The sequence below is a fragment of the Populus alba genome, chromosome 6, assembly GCF_005239225.2.
Source record: "Populus alba chromosome 6, ASM523922v2, whole genome shotgun sequence".
In the NCBI taxonomy this organism is placed as follows: Eukaryota; Viridiplantae; Streptophyta; class Magnoliopsida; order Malpighiales; family Salicaceae; genus Populus; species Populus alba.
The window spans coordinates 22,633,140-22,652,534 of NC_133289.1; the positions used below are offsets into that span (position 1 = coordinate 22,633,140).

At 33.2% G+C, this 19,395-nt stretch overlaps 3 protein-coding genes across 5 annotated transcripts; 1 reads left to right on the plus strand and 2 right to left on the minus strand.

Moving 5' to 3' along the window:
* Positions 1 to 87: 87 nt before the first annotated feature.
* On the minus strand, positions 88 to 7,241 carry LOC118050290 (uncharacterized). Of its 3 annotated transcripts, none has more exons than XM_035060603.2 (12): positions 6,709 to 7,238; positions 6,288 to 6,433; positions 6,080 to 6,159; positions 5,550 to 5,807; positions 5,069 to 5,179; positions 4,688 to 4,810; positions 3,972 to 4,093; positions 3,825 to 3,894; positions 3,177 to 3,269; positions 2,535 to 2,662; positions 1,081 to 1,222; positions 88 to 363 (listed from the first exon to the last, which is right to left on the minus strand). In XM_035060603.2, the coding sequence occupies exons 1-12, from the start codon at positions 7,107 to 7,109 to the stop codon at positions 229 to 231; spliced, it is 1,809 nt and encodes a 602-aa protein (XP_034916494.1). In that variant the 5' UTR covers positions 7,110 to 7,238; the 3' UTR covers positions 88 to 228. The 3 variants fall into 3 exon arrangements, with proteins under 3 accessions (XP_034916494.1, XP_073266277.1, XP_034916495.1); XM_073410176.1 differs by having other exon boundaries at positions 6,288 to 6,426; positions 6,709 to 6,995; XM_035060604.2 differs by lacking the exons at positions 88 to 363; positions 1,081 to 1,222 and adding an exon at positions 1,689 to 1,892 and having other exon boundaries at positions 6,709 to 7,241.
* LOC118050154 (pentatricopeptide repeat-containing protein At4g21065) lies at positions 7,193 to 12,667 on the plus strand. The gene is made up of 2 exons (XM_035060397.2): positions 7,193 to 7,216; positions 10,314 to 12,667. Exons 1-2 carry the CDS (start codon positions 7,193 to 7,195, stop codon positions 12,108 to 12,110), a joined length of 1,821 nt encoding a protein of 606 aa, XP_034916288.1. The 3' UTR covers positions 12,111 to 12,667.
* A 2,971-nt stretch (positions 12,668 to 15,638) lies between these two features.
* Positions 15,639 to 17,212, minus strand: LOC118050289 (probable sugar phosphate/phosphate translocator At5g25400). The gene has a single exon (XM_035060602.2). It carries the CDS (start codon positions 17,063 to 17,065, stop codon positions 16,016 to 16,018), a length of 1,050 nt encoding a protein of 349 aa, XP_034916493.1. The 5' UTR covers positions 17,066 to 17,212; the 3' UTR covers positions 15,639 to 16,015.
* Between the last annotated feature and the right edge of the window lie 2,183 nt (positions 17,213 to 19,395).

Below are 19,395 nucleotides of genomic sequence, written 5' to 3' on the forward strand. Positions count from 1 at the left end.
AAAAAAAATTACAGATTGATTCGAGTCAATCTATATAATTTAGGATCTGGTTTCTTGACCGGGTTGGATTGAATCTGATAACTATACTTACATGAAAAATAGTCGGTGCTTATTCCTTAATAAAAAATAATCAAATGAATTGGAGATGAGGTACAGACGCCATTATTACAATATCACATATATATGTGTTAGAAGGGCTAATGTATTGCAAGTACGATTAATTTGTTCTCAAGATGAAGCTCGAGCTTGCAGGTTGCTTGAAAGAATATTTCCAAATCCTTGGTGTTGCTTCTGGAAATAAGGATGAAGACTACGAACTCCTTCCAAGTACAGAGGTGTCTGCATTTCGATCAAACGAGAAGCCTGCATAGGCAGCTTGTCTTTTAACATGATATCCACTTACTTGTATAGCAAATCTAAATAGTTATAATATTATAGACCCCAAATGATATGATCCCTGATCATTTTTCATAAATAAAGGGCGTAGCATCCGAAAATAACAGTAAGATGAACGTGGCTTGCAGACACCATTCAATTTAATCCTGGCTTCTCTAAACATCATGTATGCATGCTGATAGACGAATTAGATCATGACCTAATGATAACTGCAATACAGTGCGGCTTTGAATTTCAAACTCATGCCCTGCCTGCTATGATAGTATCATGTTCAATTTTCAGGTAAGATTTCACATCTGTGAGCAAAAAGCTAGCAACCCTGCATGCATTCATAGTACACCAAATGTTGCGCTCAAGATAACCAACCCGTTATGTTTCATTTTTGCAAGTCTCATTAAGATTTCAATTTCCATTTTATTTGGATCAATTTGGACCCCGTTACCCAGCAGCTTGCTCATGCTACTCGTCAGCAATACAGGAACGAGGCAACTATTGGTATTTTCTGGCATGTGGAAGGGCTCATTAAGTTTCCCAACTTTTATGTTCTAATGATTCATCTCCAAGCATACCTATTATTTCAACTCATAGATTTATATATCTACTAACAGTGTTTCTTTATGCAGAGAGAGGATGGGAGCATGACAAAGTGGAATTTGTGTTGAAAACAAGTGGAACAAAACTTACTGCTCTGCGGAAGGCAAACATCTCTTCTTGTCCAGAAAGCATAGAAACTATCCCAGATGGTACACCTCCCGAGCCTACATTGCCTTCAGCTAAAACATTTGTGCGAAGTTTGCCACCTTCTGTCTCTGTTTCAAATTGGAAACTGGAAGCCATAAAAGTAACTTGTTCAAATAATCATGAAGACATCTTAATTAATAATACTTCTTGTTATGAAGTCAACTGAACATTAATCAATAGAGGTTGGTGGCCGGGGTTGATACAAGCATGGTATCATATTTTCAGTATTTCTCAAGGAATCATATTTTCACCATTTCTCAAGGAAATAATCAATGAACGTCACAAACAACCCTGTATCTGGTGACCACCAAAGGGCAATTCAATTCCTTGAATTGATTCTCATTCCATTTCATGTTTCAAATAACACAAAATCCCATTATGTTGGCATATGTTGTGCGTTGCTTTTGATTTGTTTTTTTCTGCATGTCATTACAGTCCCTTTCATTACCTAGTCCTCTTCTATGATATAGTGTTGATTTTCAGTCAAGCTGTGCATCACTTTTAATTTCCAATTTAGCAATATGACCTCCAAATATAATGTACTTCCAGCATTGTATAAACCCTATCACCAATTTCAATAATATGGACTCCACATAATGTTATGAGGTGAATCTCACTTCCATATATGGAGTTCAGAAGAGTCTTTTTGATACTCAGTAAGAACAAACATATAAAAGCATCAAAATATTCTTTTGAAATTCTACAGCAGAGCTCTTTTTAGCTGCGGATAGTGGCAAGTGGCAACCATGTTGCACCTGAAACTTATTGTAAATAAAAAAATATAATCAGGGGACTTCAATCAATTTGTCAACAATTTTTGCACCATCACAGCCTCCATGAAAATTTCAAGAAATCACATCATCAGCTTTTTGCATGACGAGCAAAACATATAGTATTATATTGTCAAAGATACGGCAAACATGTGTAATTCATAAGGTACATATAAAATAGGTGCACTAGGTTTAGAACTTTCAAAACATCCATAATCCATAACTAATATAAAAGCACAAACTCTGGATCAAAACATTTGATTCGACTAAAATACCCTTGAAATTTTATTAACTTTATGGTTAAATTAGGAATTTTAATACTTATTTTTCTTCCTTTCTAATAATAAAGCTAATTATTAGTAGTTGTATTAAATTTTCTTTTTCTGTAAAAAGCTAATTATTAGTAGTTTTTATTCAACCCATCTCTAATTAAGAAAGAGACTGAGACAATAATATATATAATTTCTAAAAAATAGTTAATCCCATTTTTCTATTTTCTGCCTATTTTAAACTCATGAAAAATATTTTCACTGTCTTAGAATTAGTTTTAACATTTTTATATCACTTTTATTGATACACATGCAACGCATATGCTAGAAATACTAGTAAAAAGAAAAGAAAAACTACCTTTCCAAGTCAAAAAGTGCACCCTCTTCAGTTCCTTGAAACAAGTCATCAATAGAAGAAGCTGCAGAACAAAATAGGCAGCAATGATGATTGTACAACTCATCAATGAGAGTGATAAATCTGCGTGCCTGAAAAGAAAAGTTAAGATTTGTTATTAATGATGATAAAAACAGTAGAACAGATGAGATATTGCACCATTGTAATCTTATATGATTGTGCAGCTCAATAAAAAAAAATCTCATCTCTGCAACACAGCATTAGATTTCGGGATCCCATAATAACAGTACATGTTTTGTATGAAAGCATGCATATTTTATGGGTTTATGTACATGATTCAGCAAATGTGGAAGGAAGCATGAACATTAAACCAAATAGCTACAATTCCAGTAAAGGTAAAATGTTTTCAAGAAACAAATATATGTCTAAATCTCTCTCTCTCTCTCTCTTAATAATCCAAATTTGAATCAAATATTAACCACATAAAAATTAAAGCAGTATATATGTATTACTTGACCACGCACAAAGCCTTTGCTAGGTCTTGCCTAATCATAAAACATGTTTGGCATCATATTGAATTATATGAGTCTTATATGCACTGCAAACACAATTTTTACATCTTGTGTTGAAAATTAACAGTGGTACCTTGTCACGGTTTTCCATGCTCATCAATGGAATATCAGAAATGAAGACAGTGTGATAATTTTTTGCTAGTGCAATATAATCTGCTGCACCTACCTGCATGTAATCAGGCAGCAAGGTATGTGACCAACAAAAGGGTGAAAAGTAACAATAAGAAATAGAGAACCAATCACTAATGATCTCAAACCAGAAGAGGCATGAAACATCTAGGCTGTCTTTCCACCATACAAGATTGACATTAGAAAAGGAAATAGAGTTTTAAGATCTAAATTGACATTAATGAGCAGCGAGAAAATAGTTAAATCAGTTGCTAGCTTCACAAGGGAATTTCATAGAAAACCTATTTGTCTTTCAGATGTTTTTAAATCATGGCTATGTTTCCTTTTTGAGAACCTCTGTGTAACATTTGGGCATGCCTAACTCTCTTGCATGAAGGAAATAAATCTCCATAGTATCATAATAAGATGGTTTCAAATTTTTGAGGAACTCTTTTGCTTTTCATCTTTCATTCATTATAATTCCTGGTGTTCTTCTTCCAGCTCAGTTGTTGAGGGGTTACATTGATTTGCAAATGTGAATGCCTCACTGAACTCATATCAAGCAACATGAGGAGGAGAGGGGTGCACTGAGTATAAATGGCAATTTCCATACCGTCCGGCCACATAGATCCTCGAATGTGAATTTTGTCACTCCATTACAGCTTTCAGGAACATCCAACACTCTGGTTTCAAAACAAAATCGCAACATTAAATTAGATAAGAGCAGTGGACAGATGAATACAGCATATTTGGGAAGTACCTCCCAAACATAACTGGGATAGTCTCAGAGGTGATTTGTCCTCCCAACTGATTTGTGACCTGACACCACATTTTCTCAAACTCCCTCAGAGCGCTGCTTTCCAAAGGCCAGAAGTAGTTAGCCTGCATCATGCATCTATAATTTCAACCACTGGATACATAAAAAAGCTGAAAAACAGACAGACAATTTCTACTGAACTTTTCATTTCAAAGTAGTTTCCAGAAGAGACCATCATTGATATTGTAACCTGAACTAGTATAAGTACAAAAGATACTAAAAAGAGTCATTGAGCTGCTAAGCAAAGACCATTCATTTATTGCGAAGGGGAATGTGGTCCTAAAAAGTGACGAACAGCCATAGATGAAGTACAAAAAAGGTGGGAGTTTAAACTCATATGAAGAGAAGAAAACCAAAATATATAATAAATCAGAGGGTGATGGAAAACCAGGATTCACCTAGCTAACCACAGGCTTCATTAAGCACTTGGTCTTCTTGAACATGGCAGAACAAGTGAACAAGTAGAGGGGGAAAGTGATATTTGTGGTAATTACTGAAACTTCCTAGTTAGAAAACAGGTATCTGGTATTTTCTATGTTTCTATTTTAGAATTCAAAGAATGTCAAATGGATTATTTGATGAAGCAGAACTAGATGACAGATAAATTAGGACTAAATAATCATCCGAGCAATTAGAATTAGAACTGATTACCATCTTACCTGGTCATTAGATCTTTGTGCTATGAAACGGCGATAATCAATCTCACTTCCAATCAGAATTATCTCACAGTGCTCCTCCAGCTTTGAAACCAATTTTTGAAAGATATCTCGCTGCATGCCATCCTAAGAAGCAACAGGTGCAGATAAAGTTAGCAAATGGTGAACAAAATTTCCAATGCTTTAAAACAGTATTTGATTTTTGCATAGAAGTTTGGAAAAAATCACAGGAGGATCTCACAATAAAAAGAAGATTCCAGCTGCAATCCAGAAATATGTCAGGCAATCATTATTAAGCTACATAAACCTTAAGAGGTTCTCACCCAGAAAACAAAATTTAGAGGAATGAATATGCAGAAAAGAAAGGAAAAAAGAAAAAAAAACCTGATTTAATTCCCTTGGTGCTCGATTACTGGTGGCCACAAGAACTGTTCCAGTAGTCAGCAATCTGCTTAGAATTCCGGATAAGGCCACAATAGCAAATACATCAACAGTCTGTAATATCAAAGCAGAAATTTTCATTCATAAAATGAGTTGCAAATTCAATCAGCCATTTTGTTTGTAACAGCTTCTTGCGGAAGATAAATACCAACTTTCAATACACCCATATTGCCATATTGGACTTGTTGCTAAAATCTAGATAGGCAATCCAAGTAGAAATTTGAAGAAAGTTAACCACAGACTGCCGGAACATTCTACAAGATGCAACAAGATTCTCAACCAATGCCATACCATAAATTGATTCAATCTAGTTATGGAAGCTAAAAAACAAGTTCATAATGATAGGATAGAAGGATGAAAGCATCAACACTTTATGACTGAAAAGGAAATAAAAATTATTATTTTAATAGATTTCTCAGATTACCTGTATTTCATCAAAGCAAAGAATGCTAGCCCCTCTTTCATCTGCTTGCTGGTCCATGAGAAACTCATCTGCTACAGCAAGAAGAATGTTTTTCATCTGCACATCTTGCTTATATCTCTCTTCAGCAGCTAACCACTCCTTGACTTTCATATCAAAGGGCAGATTTATAATCCAACTAGATATGTTTGACTGCAAAGTTTTTCCCTCTACTTGATTCTTCCAAATCTTATGCATATGTGCATTTATATTTAGCATAGCCTGCAAAAAAAAAAAGCACAGTAAAATAAAACTGTTCTTTCCACAGAGTAGCATTAATGAACAGCTCATAAAAATACCAGTAATTAGTCTCCCATTAAACATGCAATACATCCAATCGCTTTAAGGAAAATTACAGGCTTATTATTGATATCTGAACAAAGTGAAAATCTAACACATTAAACTCTCCAAGCTCTCCTTTTCGCTCTCTATCCCAATACACAAGTGATCATAAGAAATTTCACAACATCATGAAAGCAAAACAAGAAAATCACCTCATGAAAGTGAAACCTTCGCCGATGTTTCACCATTCCTTCAGTCACACTATAAAACATGTCCATCAGCATCGTCTTCCCTGTACCAAAGAAATCATCTTCTTAAGTTTATTGCATTCATATGAACAAACAAACAAACAAACTACAAGCACATACTACTTCAAACTCCCAACACAAAACCAGATGAATAACCTTAGCAGCAACATACCACTTCCAACATTGCCGTAAATGTACAATCCTTTCGGAGCTGGAGGAACAATCGGCCTACGACCAACAAGTGAATCCAATTTCCTCTCTCTATTTAAGTATGAAACCCACCTACCCACTCCAGGTTCTATTTCTGCTCCCTTTTTCCTAATTCAAAACATATTCCATTACAAAAATTCACATAATTTACTATAACAAATTCCAAAAATTCTATATCTAAACAAAACAGAATTTACTGGGGAAAAAAATTACCCAAAAATTCTATTCCTCTAAACATCACAGAATTTACAGAAAAATATTTAAAAAATCCGAAAATTCAATCCCTCTAAAAATAACAGAATTTACTGAAAAGCTAATAAAAAAATTTCCAAAAATTCTATTCCTCCAAAAATAACAGAATTTACTGGAAACAAATTCCTCACCCGAAAATAGCAAATTTTTCCAAAATTCGATTCCTCTGCTTGTTCACCGACGTCCAGATTCCTCCTCCGCCAGTTTCTTGCTTCTCCTTCGCTTCTTTGACCAAAAGCTTCAGCCTCTCCTCCTCCCTCTTCTCCTCCCATTCCGCCAACTTTACGTAATAATCCCCCATATCTTTCTCGTATTGCTGTAATCTAGAAAGCAATTTCTCTAATTCAAAAGCTACTCTTTCCTGGTACGGATCATGCTGTACCTTCCCTTGCTCAACCAAATTCTTGTAATTCTCCAATAGACTAGGAGGAGAATTAGAGTGAAAGCGAAGGGCAATCGAGAAGATTTTGTTTGAGATTGTTGATTTTTTAACAAACCCTAGGGATTTTAGTGAAGAAATTCCTCTCCTCATTTTCTTCTAGCGGTTAATTTTAACCAAATTTTGATTTGATTTCCGTGTGAAGGAAGGGAGTGGGAAAGAAGTGTAGAGCGGTCATGGAGAAGGGGAAGGAGAAGGAGGTGGCGACGTGGATGTCAAAAAGGTTAGAAACGTGGATGAAATATGGTGGTTTCTTTTTAGTTTTTACTAGTTAATGCCCTACGCTATGTCAATTATTTTTTTATTAAAAAAAAAATTAAAATATAAAAGTATTAGGTTTTTTTTTTTAAAGTTATACTCAAGAGTCTTAGGTTTGATTGCAAACGCCTAAACCCAAGAATATTATTAATAATAACATTAAACTTGGGTTAACCCTTAGCATAAAAGTGTAATAATTAAATAGATTAGTTAAAAAGAAAAAAAACCAACAAGAAAAAAAAAACTAATAAAAAAAAGAAAAAAAATATGAATTAATTAGGTTAACTCTTCAAACCAGGTTAACCCGTCATACCTTGAATTCGCATCGTGAAAGTTTGATAATTAAAAAGAAAAAAACAAATTAATGGGTTAGCCCAAAATTAACTAGGCTAACTCGTCAAATTAAGTTAACCTGTTAAACCCGGAATCCGTGTCATGAAAGTTTGATAATTAAATAGAAAAAAATTTAACATTAACAATTTAAATTAAACAAAAAAAATTAATTAAAAAAAAAAAACAAAAGGCATCCAGCCTTTTCATTGTGGACTGCACTGTGCAGTCCACTGTCAAAAGCATAAAAACAAAAGGAAAAACTAAAGGTATTAGCCGAGAACTACTTAAAAAAAAAAATTAATATTAATAAACTAAATTAATTAAAAAAATTAATTAAAAAAATAAAATAAAAAAAACCTCTAAAAAAGAAAAAAAAACTAAGATAGAAAGAAATTTAACATTAACAAAATAAACTAAACAAAAAAAATAATTAAAAAAAAAAAAGCAAAAAAAAAATTCAGGTTAACTCGTCAAACCAAGTTAACTCGTTAAACCTGAGATCCGTGTCATAAATGTTTGGTAACTAAATAACAAAAAAATTGAACATTAACAAATTGAACTAAACAAAAAAATTAATTAAAAACAAAAAATCAAAAAAAAATTCGGGTTAACTCGTCAAACCATGTTAACTCGTTAAACCCTGAATCTGTGTCATGAAAGTCTGATAATTAAATAAAAAAAAATTTAACATTAACAAACTAAATTAAACAAAAAAATTTATGAAAAAAAAAATTGACGAGTCAACCTAGAATTAACTGGGTTCACCCATGAAACCAGGTTAACCTGTGAAATTCAAAATATGTGTCATGAAAGTCTAATAAATAAATTGAAAGAAATTTAACATTAACAAACTAAACTAAACAAAAAAAAATTAATTAAAAAGAATAAAAGGCAAAAAAAAAAATTATATAGGTTAACTTGTCAAATCAGGTTAACCCGTTAAATCCGGAAAACATGTCATGAAAATCTGATAACTAAATAAAAAAAATTAACATTAATAAACTAAATTAAACAAAAAAAATTTGTTAAAAGAAAAAAAAAAAAAGTAAAAAAAATCCAAAAGGCATAAAAAAAATAAAAAAAATAAAAAAAACTCACTTAAAGCATCAGTGTTAAAGGAGTCTGTTTTACTGTGGACTGCACAGTGCAGTCCACGGTAAAACACTGACTTGTTTTAGTTATAGTTTAATATCTTAGTCCTGTTGATTTAAAACATGTTCAATTGTATCTCTATAGTTTAACATTTGTACAATGTCAACCTCGAGTTTCAAAGAAGTTCTAATGTGGTATGTTTTCGTTAAATAACAAATGGAAACCAAGACAACCCACCTTTTGATTTTGATTTTTGATGAGTTTTTTTTTTAGGGGTTTTTGAGATTAAATTGTTCAGGTATTTTTTATGATTATTTACTAATTAAAATCTAATAAAAAATCATGCAATGAAGAATGAGAAGCAAAAACAAAAAAATTCAAAACATGTATATATGTAATATATTTTTATATTATAAATGCATATTGAATTTAGTTTTTAATTATTCTTGTTTTTTTAAAATATATATATGTGTGTGTGTATAATAATGTCATATAAATGTTTCTTATTTTATAAAAGAGTGTTTTAGTAATAAAGATTTTTTTCGCTTTGGTTTTTATTTATTTTTCTTCAAATGTAATCCTCTATATTTATCTTAAATATCTATGGAATTATGAATTTCACTTTATATTCATTCTATATCAATAAATCTAAGAAAAGTAATTTATAAAAATAATAAATATATGATAAAAAAAATGATTAAGAGTCATGCGTTAAAGATATTTTTTTTAGCCTTCCTCTCCTAGCTGGGTAATGGGGCTCATTTTATATTATAAGTTTTGAGTTAGTTTCTCTTTAAGATATTTTTATTGTCACTTACCCTTTCTAGTTTTAACATTATATATCTTGATAACCCTAGTTAATTTTTATAAATTATCTTTATATTTAAACTAAGATATATAATAGTTATTCATTTATATAATTGTTATGATAGTTTTTTAAACTCAAATCGGGACAAGTTTCGAGTCACGGGTCAGATGGATTGACCTAAATTAACCTTGTTTTTTTACGTTATAGAAAAAGTTACAAAAAATATTTTTTTAAAAAAAGAAGAAAATAATAAGTTTTGATTGACTTTTTCCTTAGGTATCTAAGTTATAGGTCAGCTTGAATTTTTTATCAAGTCATACCAAGTTAATTTTTTTTATTATTTTTGTTGAAATCTTGCTCAGTTTTAAGGCTGTCAGGTGTCAACTTATAAGGCTAGGTTAGTTTTTAAAATCATGCTTGATATATTTTATTTTTAATTTATATTTTTAAAAATAAAATATTAAAAACCTCATATGGTGCCTGTCAATTAAATATGAAATAATCCTCTCTTGTCGTAGCACATTTTTTTTTAAGTATTTTGCACTTTAATGTTAACGGTTTTCATTTTTGTGTGGATATGATGACATTTATAAGGGTTGAAGGGGAAAACTTGGAAAGGCAAGAGAAAAAAATAAAAGCACAAGTCATCATTAGAAAATTTAACCTGTGGGGTCAAAATAAAATATTTGATATTTTACAAGGACTAAAATAAAGTTTGCCCCGACTATTAGAAGCTTCGAAGCAAATTAATACTTTCAAATGCAAATCTAAACCGCCAAAACCGAGCTGCTAATCCACACAACTAGCAGCACCCCCACCCACCATCCACCACGGCGGCCGGAAACACAAGAGCGGCGGAGCAGAGCTGTCTGGCTCTACTTCAAGCCTGCAACACGTTCTCAAAACTAACCCAGATACACACTCACATTCTCAAATCAGGTCTCCAAAACAACCCATTAGTCCTCACCAAATTCACTGCCGCATCCTCTGATCTTGAAGTCATTAACTATGCTACTTCCTTCCTGTTCTCACCGGAATCCGATACTCGTTTGTATGATACATTTTTGTACAATACTATCACCAGGGCTTATGCCCAAACTAATAATTTAAAGGCAAAAGCTATTGGTGTGTATAAGCTCATGCTTGAAAGAAAAAAATTGCCCAATAAATTTACTTACCCTTTTGTTCTTAAGGCTTGTGCAGGTATCGGGGACTTGAATTTGGGGAAGTCGGTTCATGGATCAGTGATGAAATTTGGGTTTGGTGATGAAGTTAACGTGCAGAATACTTTGGTGCATATGTACTGTTGTTGTAGAGGCGGGGAAGGAGGGATTGAGTTTGCACGGAAGGTGTTTGATGAGATGTATAAGTCGGATTCTGTTTCTTGGAGTGCAATGATTGGTGGGTACGTGCGGGTGGGGAGGTCTAGCGATGCCATTAATTTGTTTAGGGAAATGCAAATCAAGGGGGTTTGTCCTGATGAGATTACTATGGTTTCGGTTTTGAGTGCGTGTACAGGTTTAGGTGCGCTCGAGTTAGGGAAGTGGGTGGAGTCTTATGTTGAGAAGGAGAGGATACAGAAGAATGTTGAGCTTAGCAATGCGTTGATTGATATGTTTGCAAAGTGTGGTGATGTTGATAAAGCAACAAACTTGTTTAGAAGTCTGAGAGAGAGGAACATTGTTTCGTGGACTTCGGTAATTGGTGGTTTAGCAATGCATGGTCGTGGTGTAGAGGCTGTTGCTGTGTTCGAGGAGATGTTAAGAAGTGGAGTGACCCCAGATGATGTTGTGTTTATCGGACTGCTCTCTGCTTGTAGTCATTCCGGGTTAGTTGATAAAGGGAAAAGATATTTTGATTCAATGAGAAAGGATTTTGGCATTGTACCTAAGATTGAACACTATGGATGCATGGTAGATATGTTATGCAGGGCAGGACTGGTAAAAGAAGCACTGGAGTTTGTTCAAGAAATGCCTATTGATCCTAACCCTGTTGTTTGGCGTACTCTGATTAATGCTTGTCGTGCTCATGGTGAGCTCAAGCTTGGAGAGAAAATTACCAGACAGCTAATCAGAAACGAGCCCATGCATGAATCCAATTATGTGTTACTGTCCAACATCTATGCAAAAATGTCCGATTGGGAAAAGAAAACCAGGATTAGAGAGGCGATGGACGTGAAAGGGATGAAGAAGATCCCTGGGAGCACTATGATTGAGTTGGACAACGAAATTTATGAATTTGTGGCTGGAGATAAATCACATGCGCAGTCGAAAGAAATATATGAGATGGTGGATGAGATGGGGAAGGAGATGAAGAGGGCTGGATATATTCCAACCACTACAGAGGTGTTGCTTGATATCGATGATGAAGATAAGGAAGATACTTTAAATAGGCATAGTGAAAAGCTGGCTATTGCTTTTGCCCTTCTGAATACACCACCTGGAACTCTTATTCGGATTGTGAAGAACTTGCGAGTTTGTGATGATTGCCACTCTGCTACCAAGTTTATCTCCAAGATTTATAACCGAGAAATAGTAGTGAGAGATCGAAACCGGTTTCATCATTTTAAGAATGGTCTGTGCTCATGTAGAGATTTCTGGTGATGATCTGGGCTCGGAGATTCGTGATTATTGATGGTTGGCTAGAATCTCACAACAATTTTGGAACATTCTAACATGCAATCATTCTGTCTCGTGGCCATTTGCTGGATCCCACACCTGGCACAAAAAATGACCCAGCAAGATATTTGAACAAATTCTGTGGAACACTTGATGAGATTGTTTGGACCAAAACCTGATCCATTTTTAAATTCCATGACAACAGTCAAGGGACCATAACAACCAGGTGTCGGAGGTGCTTATGGTTTGCAGCATCAGGATGAAAATGGTGCTGGCACGAGTTCATCATTTTGCAGTCATGTTTCTGCATTCTTCTCATTGTAACTTCCAGATTGGGGTTTGGTTTAGACAGGGAAAAAAGATTGTAGTCGTTAAAAACGTACCTTTGTTGTGAATGCCATTTATGTATAATTCAGAGAATAATCAAACAGAATTGATCTTTTATTCTGTAGTATGCACAGAAAAAGGCCTTGATTCTTATTTATTTATTAGCTTTTCTTGGAGCCAACTTCAAAGACAGATAGGGTTATTTCTATCCGAGTAATACTTTAATTTTCTACAAATTAGAGTCAGAGGATAAAGAAAAATTGAATCTTCTTGTTTAAATCTAATATTTTTCCATACAGAAAATTGAAAAATAGAATTTAATGTTTTTCCACTTTTTGTTTATAAATTTTCGAATGTTTTCCAAATGAAAAAAAAAAAAAAAAAACATGAGCAATACAATTTGTTTAGTTTACATACAAGTATTTTTTAGCAATGCAGAATATTAAAGTTATTTTTTATATATATTTTGTTAGTGTCATAAATTTAATTTCTATTATATATCTAATATAAAGATTTTTTTAGAGTTCACAATATATAGTTTCAAGATGATTTTTAATATGAATGAAATAAAATTAATATTCTAATATTAGATTACAATGAATATAAACTATTAAGATGATTATTATAAATTGTGGTTCTGGTTTTTTATAAAAAAATAGTTGTAATTTTGATGTATATTTTTTTCTGAAAAAAATCATATCAAGAACACATTTTTTCAATTTTTTATTAGAAAAAAAAATGAAAATGAAAATGAAAAAAAGAAGAAGTTTTGTGTGAGTAAACAGACCTATAATTATATATCGTTTCTTGGTGATAACGCTCAGGACAAAGATTTACTCCCACTACAAAAAATTACCAGTACTTTTTAAGGCAATGATCTCCACTTATCATGAGCATTTGTGTTTGTGGGGTCTCTCAAAGAAAGCAAAGTTTAGAGAAGAAAATATTCGCAATGAACAGAGCTGAGAATCAAGAAAGTCCTTTCACTATCTTACCTAGCATCTGCTAAGTGCTAATCTATACGAGGAGAATTAGCCATCTGTACAATTGTGATTAGATTGGAAACCCATTATGACACTAAGTTAATGCCCTTTAAGCATTAGGTTTGTAGCTAATCAGCTAGAGAGGAAGTGAGGCATTCTGATCCAGAGTGGTCATCGCTGTCATCATTATTTTACATGCTAGGTTTGAAGTTGTTAATGGTTTAACCTTTTCGATCGTCGTATGTATGAGTTGAGAGAGATCAGATAAAAGAACCTTGAAAGCCCTGGGCATTTTTCTTTCAGAATCCCATTTCCCATGTGCATCTTGTTGACAGCAAATGCCGTGTCCCTTGTTCTAGCATGGCAATCTCTCTCTCTCTCGCTCTCTCTCTCTCTCTCTCTCTCTAAGCTTAATGTGTTTGGACTGCTAGATTGATCCTCTTGTCTCCTTCTCCTGAGTGGGATATGTACAGAAACAGGACAAATTCTCCAATGTAGAACATGAGAGCATCTCTGGTTTTCATGAATAGCAAAAGGGTGTCCTCTTTTCTCATAGAAGACACTTCAAAAACCAACCATTATGACAATGGATAGGGCCTGGGATGTCAAAAACTAGCAGAAATTCTGAAATTTTGTCAAAAGATATGTTATTCTCGAACTGTTGGCAAAGCACTAGGTGTGATTTAGTCAGAAACTTGAAGGAAGACTCCATATCTTGATTTCCACTAGCAACTGATTTTTGCAACACTAGAATGAAGAAGTCAACAATCAAGAGAAATATCAATAATTAGAACCAGTAAACACGCAAGCCTTGTCGGGGAGCAAGTTCAGGCCAAGGAACGGGCATGCGTCTTTGCCGTGGACAGGTGAATTATTTTTTCACCTGCGTTGTCACCTTCACATATTTAGCTTGTACTTTCTCTTCTTTTTTTAATAAAAAGTATAATTTTTTTAACTTTTAAAGATACAGTTTATATTTAAAAGATGTTGCCCTTTAAAAAAAAAAATCAACCACCTCCAAGCCAAACACTCTGCTTTTTATGAAAGCAATTTTCCCCTGAAGTTCTTTCAGAAACAAAATCAAGTGAGTAGGCTGTTGTTGTACGTGTTTTTTCCGTAAAAGGCTGAGAAAAGTGATTGAACAAGCCTTTGCTTTTCCTTGAGCCAATTGACCAAAGGATCATGACATACAGGCTCTTTCTGAAAAAAGGTTAAATTGCTTGGAAAATTCACATTGCTAGGGAGCTCTTGCCACATCGACGAGCACCTATGTCATTGGCTTGACAATTCATCGGCTTGTCCTGTAGAACATTAATGACCTTGCACTTAACAAGATAACGAGGGATTTTTAGTATCAAGGGCTCAAGTTGAGGCCCCTAGGGTTGGAAGGTTCAGGGTTATGGATAGGAATGTGCAAATTGTTCATCATCAAATCCATTTCTTTAAGATGCGTAGCAGATGGTTCTTAGGGATATAAAAACTCTTCGAAATTCCATTAACTAAGCAACTTAGGGTCAGAGTAAAGATGCAGATCAGATCCTCAATCGATGGGAACAGCACATGTCATGCTTTGTAATGATCTGGGATTTTACCAGGACTAGCTTCTAAGTTCCAGGAGAAGGGAAAAACTCATTGACAGAAAGGACAATTTACAGAGCACACTCCTGCGAATAGCTCTATAAGCAAATACAAGAAAGGTGGCTTGATATTTGCCTACAAGGACTAGCATCATCTGCTTGTGACACTATGGTTAGAGCTGCCATTTTGCATGGATGATTTCAGCAAGATATAGCAAGACTAGAGAACCAGTGTTGTCGATTTAAGTATCTAATCAAGCAAGAATTACAGGGATCGGCTTTGGATCAGGTTTGGTTCGTTGTCAATTCTAAATGAAGTAGATGCCACAAGAGAAGTTGCAATGGTAGATCCACATGCAATTGACTTAAACAATGATTTGTCTCTATCAATCAGTTACCAACTCGTTTCCTTTCCAGATCACAGTTTAGAAAGATTGCATTTTCCTGTTTCGGAGAACCCTTCTCTATACCTGAAAGAGGCTCAACTTGAACTGGCAAAATGGCACAGATCAAAGCACAATAAATCAAACAGAAAGCAAAACGCGATTCAAACCACAATAGAATACACCTGTGATGTAAAAATTGCATCTCCACAACAGCATTGCATTGAGAAAAATCCACATAAGTAATGAGAATAAATATGCGCTAAAACTTCATCAATGAAAGATGTTCCTACATGGACACCAATTATATAAATAAATAAATAAAGTAAAAAAAAGGTAAAATACAGGCATTTGAGATTTTTACTCTGTTAAAAGACAACTCGGCAAAGCCGATTGCACAGATCTCAAATCCCTAACATTCAACTAACTAAAACCCATAACTAGCATATGACAAAGCATAAAACTAGAACCAGCATGCCCACTGAGCAAAAGCAAACAGAAGCACAAAACTCCCCGTGCGTCAACACCAATCCTTGGTGGTCCATATGTCCCTTCCGCTCTTATTTCCATGCTCTCTCCATCCAATCTTTATAGCTAGATAAACTCTTAATAGTAAAAAGTTAGTCTTCTGATTCAGTTCTCTTCGTGTTTCCCTCTCCTTCCCTGCCTTCCAACAACCTTCCAGCCTCCTCATCAGCCTGCTGAGCCTTCTTCTGTGCCTCCTTCGCCTTCAAAGCCTGCAACTTTGCATGATTGTAATACGCGACACCCAAAAATGCAAGCCCATAGCCAAACAAATTAATGGGGGTCACAGTATCCTTAATAACCGACCAAGAAAAGGCGATCAACAACCAATCCTTAACCACACCAGCCACATTCATGGTCAAGGCCGAAGTCTTTCCCACAAGCAAGAACACGGCGAGATTCAAGGCAAAAGCACATAAAGAATTGGTCCCGAAGATGACAAAATCAAAATGGAAACTTGAAGACTCCTTCAACACAGGGTATTCCACAAAAATCCAAGGGATAGACAAGAATGCCAAACAGCAAGGCGCGACATAATAAAGAGAGGTAATTGGATTCAATGTAATCCCTTTAGAAGTAAGCAAGATTTGAATCATTACCAATCTTGTAGCCTCAAAAGCAACAGCACCAAGCTGAAGAATAACCCCCCAGGTATCAAATCTAGCCTCTCCATAAGCAGCAATCCCAACACCAACAGAGATTGATATCATATTAGCCATAGTATTAGACTTAAAGCTCTCTTTTTTAAGCAAAACCCCAATAGAATAAACAGCAACAGGCATCAGGGCTTTTAACATCTGAATAAAAGAAACAGATAAGTAAATATAAGCAGAGTTAGAAAGCCAAAGACTCAGAGAATATAAAGCACCAATGGGAACAACAGATTTGAGATAAACATCTCTAGACATGGAAACAGGTTCAACAAATTTGAAAACTTTAATGAGAAGGATGGCAAGAGTGGCACAAAAAGACATGTGGATCATGGTTAGAGATATTGGGAATGGCCAATTATACATCTTTTTGTCAAGGATGTATTTGTTGTAAACGATAACAGTGAAGGAAAGGAAGATCCAGATGGCTACATAGGTGTAGGAAAGCAAGATCTTTTTCAGAACACTGTCACTTAGAGATCCACCCTTGCCCATTTTGGCTGATCTGGTGGAACTGCCCTGGGACGGTGGGGGTGGAGAGATTTGGGAGATAGGGGTTTGCCAAAGGCGAGGAAATAAAGAGGAGAGATGGTGGTCGAGATGGAGAGGAAGAGGGTTTGGACTTTGGAGTTGTTGATGTAGGGGAGAGGTGGCGATATTTGAGTGGACTTTTCTAACATCCAGTTGTTTTCCTGTGCAATTTTACTTGTCAGATTTATGGGCTTGGTTTTTTTCTTATTTTTTTATTTGCATTCCATTGTTTTTTAGTACTCTTTTTTTCTTTAATGTTAAAATAGGACTAGAGGAGTTTTTTTTTTTAAAAAAATATATATTTTTTGATGTGTTTTATAAGTGTTTTTAATTTAGGGAGTGTTTAGAAGTATAGTAGTTGTTATTTTTTTAAGTGATTTTTTTAAATATATTAAAAGAATAATTTTAAAAAAAATTATCTTTAACAATAACATATCAAAACGATTCAAAAAATTTTAAAAAACAAATTCTAATATTATCAAAAAAGCAAGTTGAAAATTAATATCAAACACCCGCTTAAATATTTTATGATGATTTTAAGAAGTTGATATAAGAACAAATACTAAAAAAAAAATTAATATATTTTTAAATGAAAAATACTTTTAAAAAGTACAATTTACATACCAAAAACACACTTAGAGTGTGTTTGAGATTGTAAGTAAATATTGTTTTTCAATTTGATTTTTGCTTGAAAATTCATCATTCAAAAATTTATTTTTACATCAATACATCAAAACAATTTAAAAAATAAAAAAATAACATGAAGCAAATCAAAAATTTTCAAAAACATGGTCGAATCACAAAAATAAATATTATTCTTATTTATTAATTTTTTTTTATCATTGATGACTTTTAAATTCATAAATTTGTGGAAGTAGTCAACTAATTATTTTTTTAAAAAATGGGTTTCTATATATTAATTCTTTCATTTAACTAGTTTTTTTATGGTAAAAAGTATAAAATAAATAGAGATACAAATATAAAAATTATATATTTATAAAAAAAATATGTGATTTTTTTTATTTTAAAATATGAAGTAGAGAGATACCTTTTGTTTCCATTATCTAATCAAATACAAAGACTGTTTTAGTAATGATAATATAATTATATATGTCTAAAAGCAAGTTTTTAATGAAATATGTGTAAAATCGCCTTGAATGTAAACCGAAAATGATAAATTTTAATAAAAATGACTCAAGGGAAGCAATATCAGTTACATAATTAAAATCATTGAGAAATTATTATAATTATGGGATTGAATTTTTAATGGTTTTTTTAACAAACAAGATCTAACTACGAAATCAATACATTAAAAGTTATATAACCTCTTGAAATTGATTAAAGTTAAATGACACTTTTTTTTCATTCTTAGCTCAAAAAATAATATTTTAAATCATAATTTTGAAACCCGATTTAGCAAATCAACTTGAACTCGGCATATGTTGGAACCGGGCCGGATTAAAAAAAACAAAAAAAAAACCTAGTTAACCTAGCAAAACCCGATTAAGAATTTGGTTGCAACTTGTTGATTTATACTTTATTTATTTATTAAAATGATGTCGTTTTTTTTTTTAAAAAATAATTTGACCCAAATAGTTTGTTCAAAATTTAAAATCTAAACCTTGGACCGGATTGGATTGGATTTGAAAACTATGCTTTAAATGCACTTTATACCCGAAAAACAAAATGTTTGCAACATTTGCTAGCGTTGTATATATTAAAAAAATATATCCGCCACAGATCCGTTCGTCCTATCTATCCATGCAAGAGTGGACAACATTCACGAGTTCTAGGAGGATTTATCTATAATTATAAAATTATTTTTCTTGACCATTTTTAGAAGAAAAAAAAAATCTTGATCACATATTTATTTTTACAACGAGCCCATTATTTGCAAAAGGCCATTGTACTAGACCCTGATATTTTTTTGTCACAAGATTCCCATCAAAGATTAATTCAGAAAAAAAAAAACTGCATTGTCATATAAATTCAAATTAGTTATTTATATTAAAAATTATAGTATCCTGTTCTTTATAAATAAATAAATAATCTTAGTATTGACCAAGCAAGATTTAACTTGATTAATCAAATTATTAAAAATCCAGTTAAATCAATGAAGGGGTTCTAAATTATAATTTTTGTGAATTAACTTAACTAAAATTAACATTTATATGTTTTTATTATTTGGTATGTAGCCTGTTTGAGATTATGATTGAGGTTACTTTTAAAAATGTTTTTCACTAAAAAATGTATAAAAATAATGTTTTCAATGCTCATAGACTACTTCAGCACAT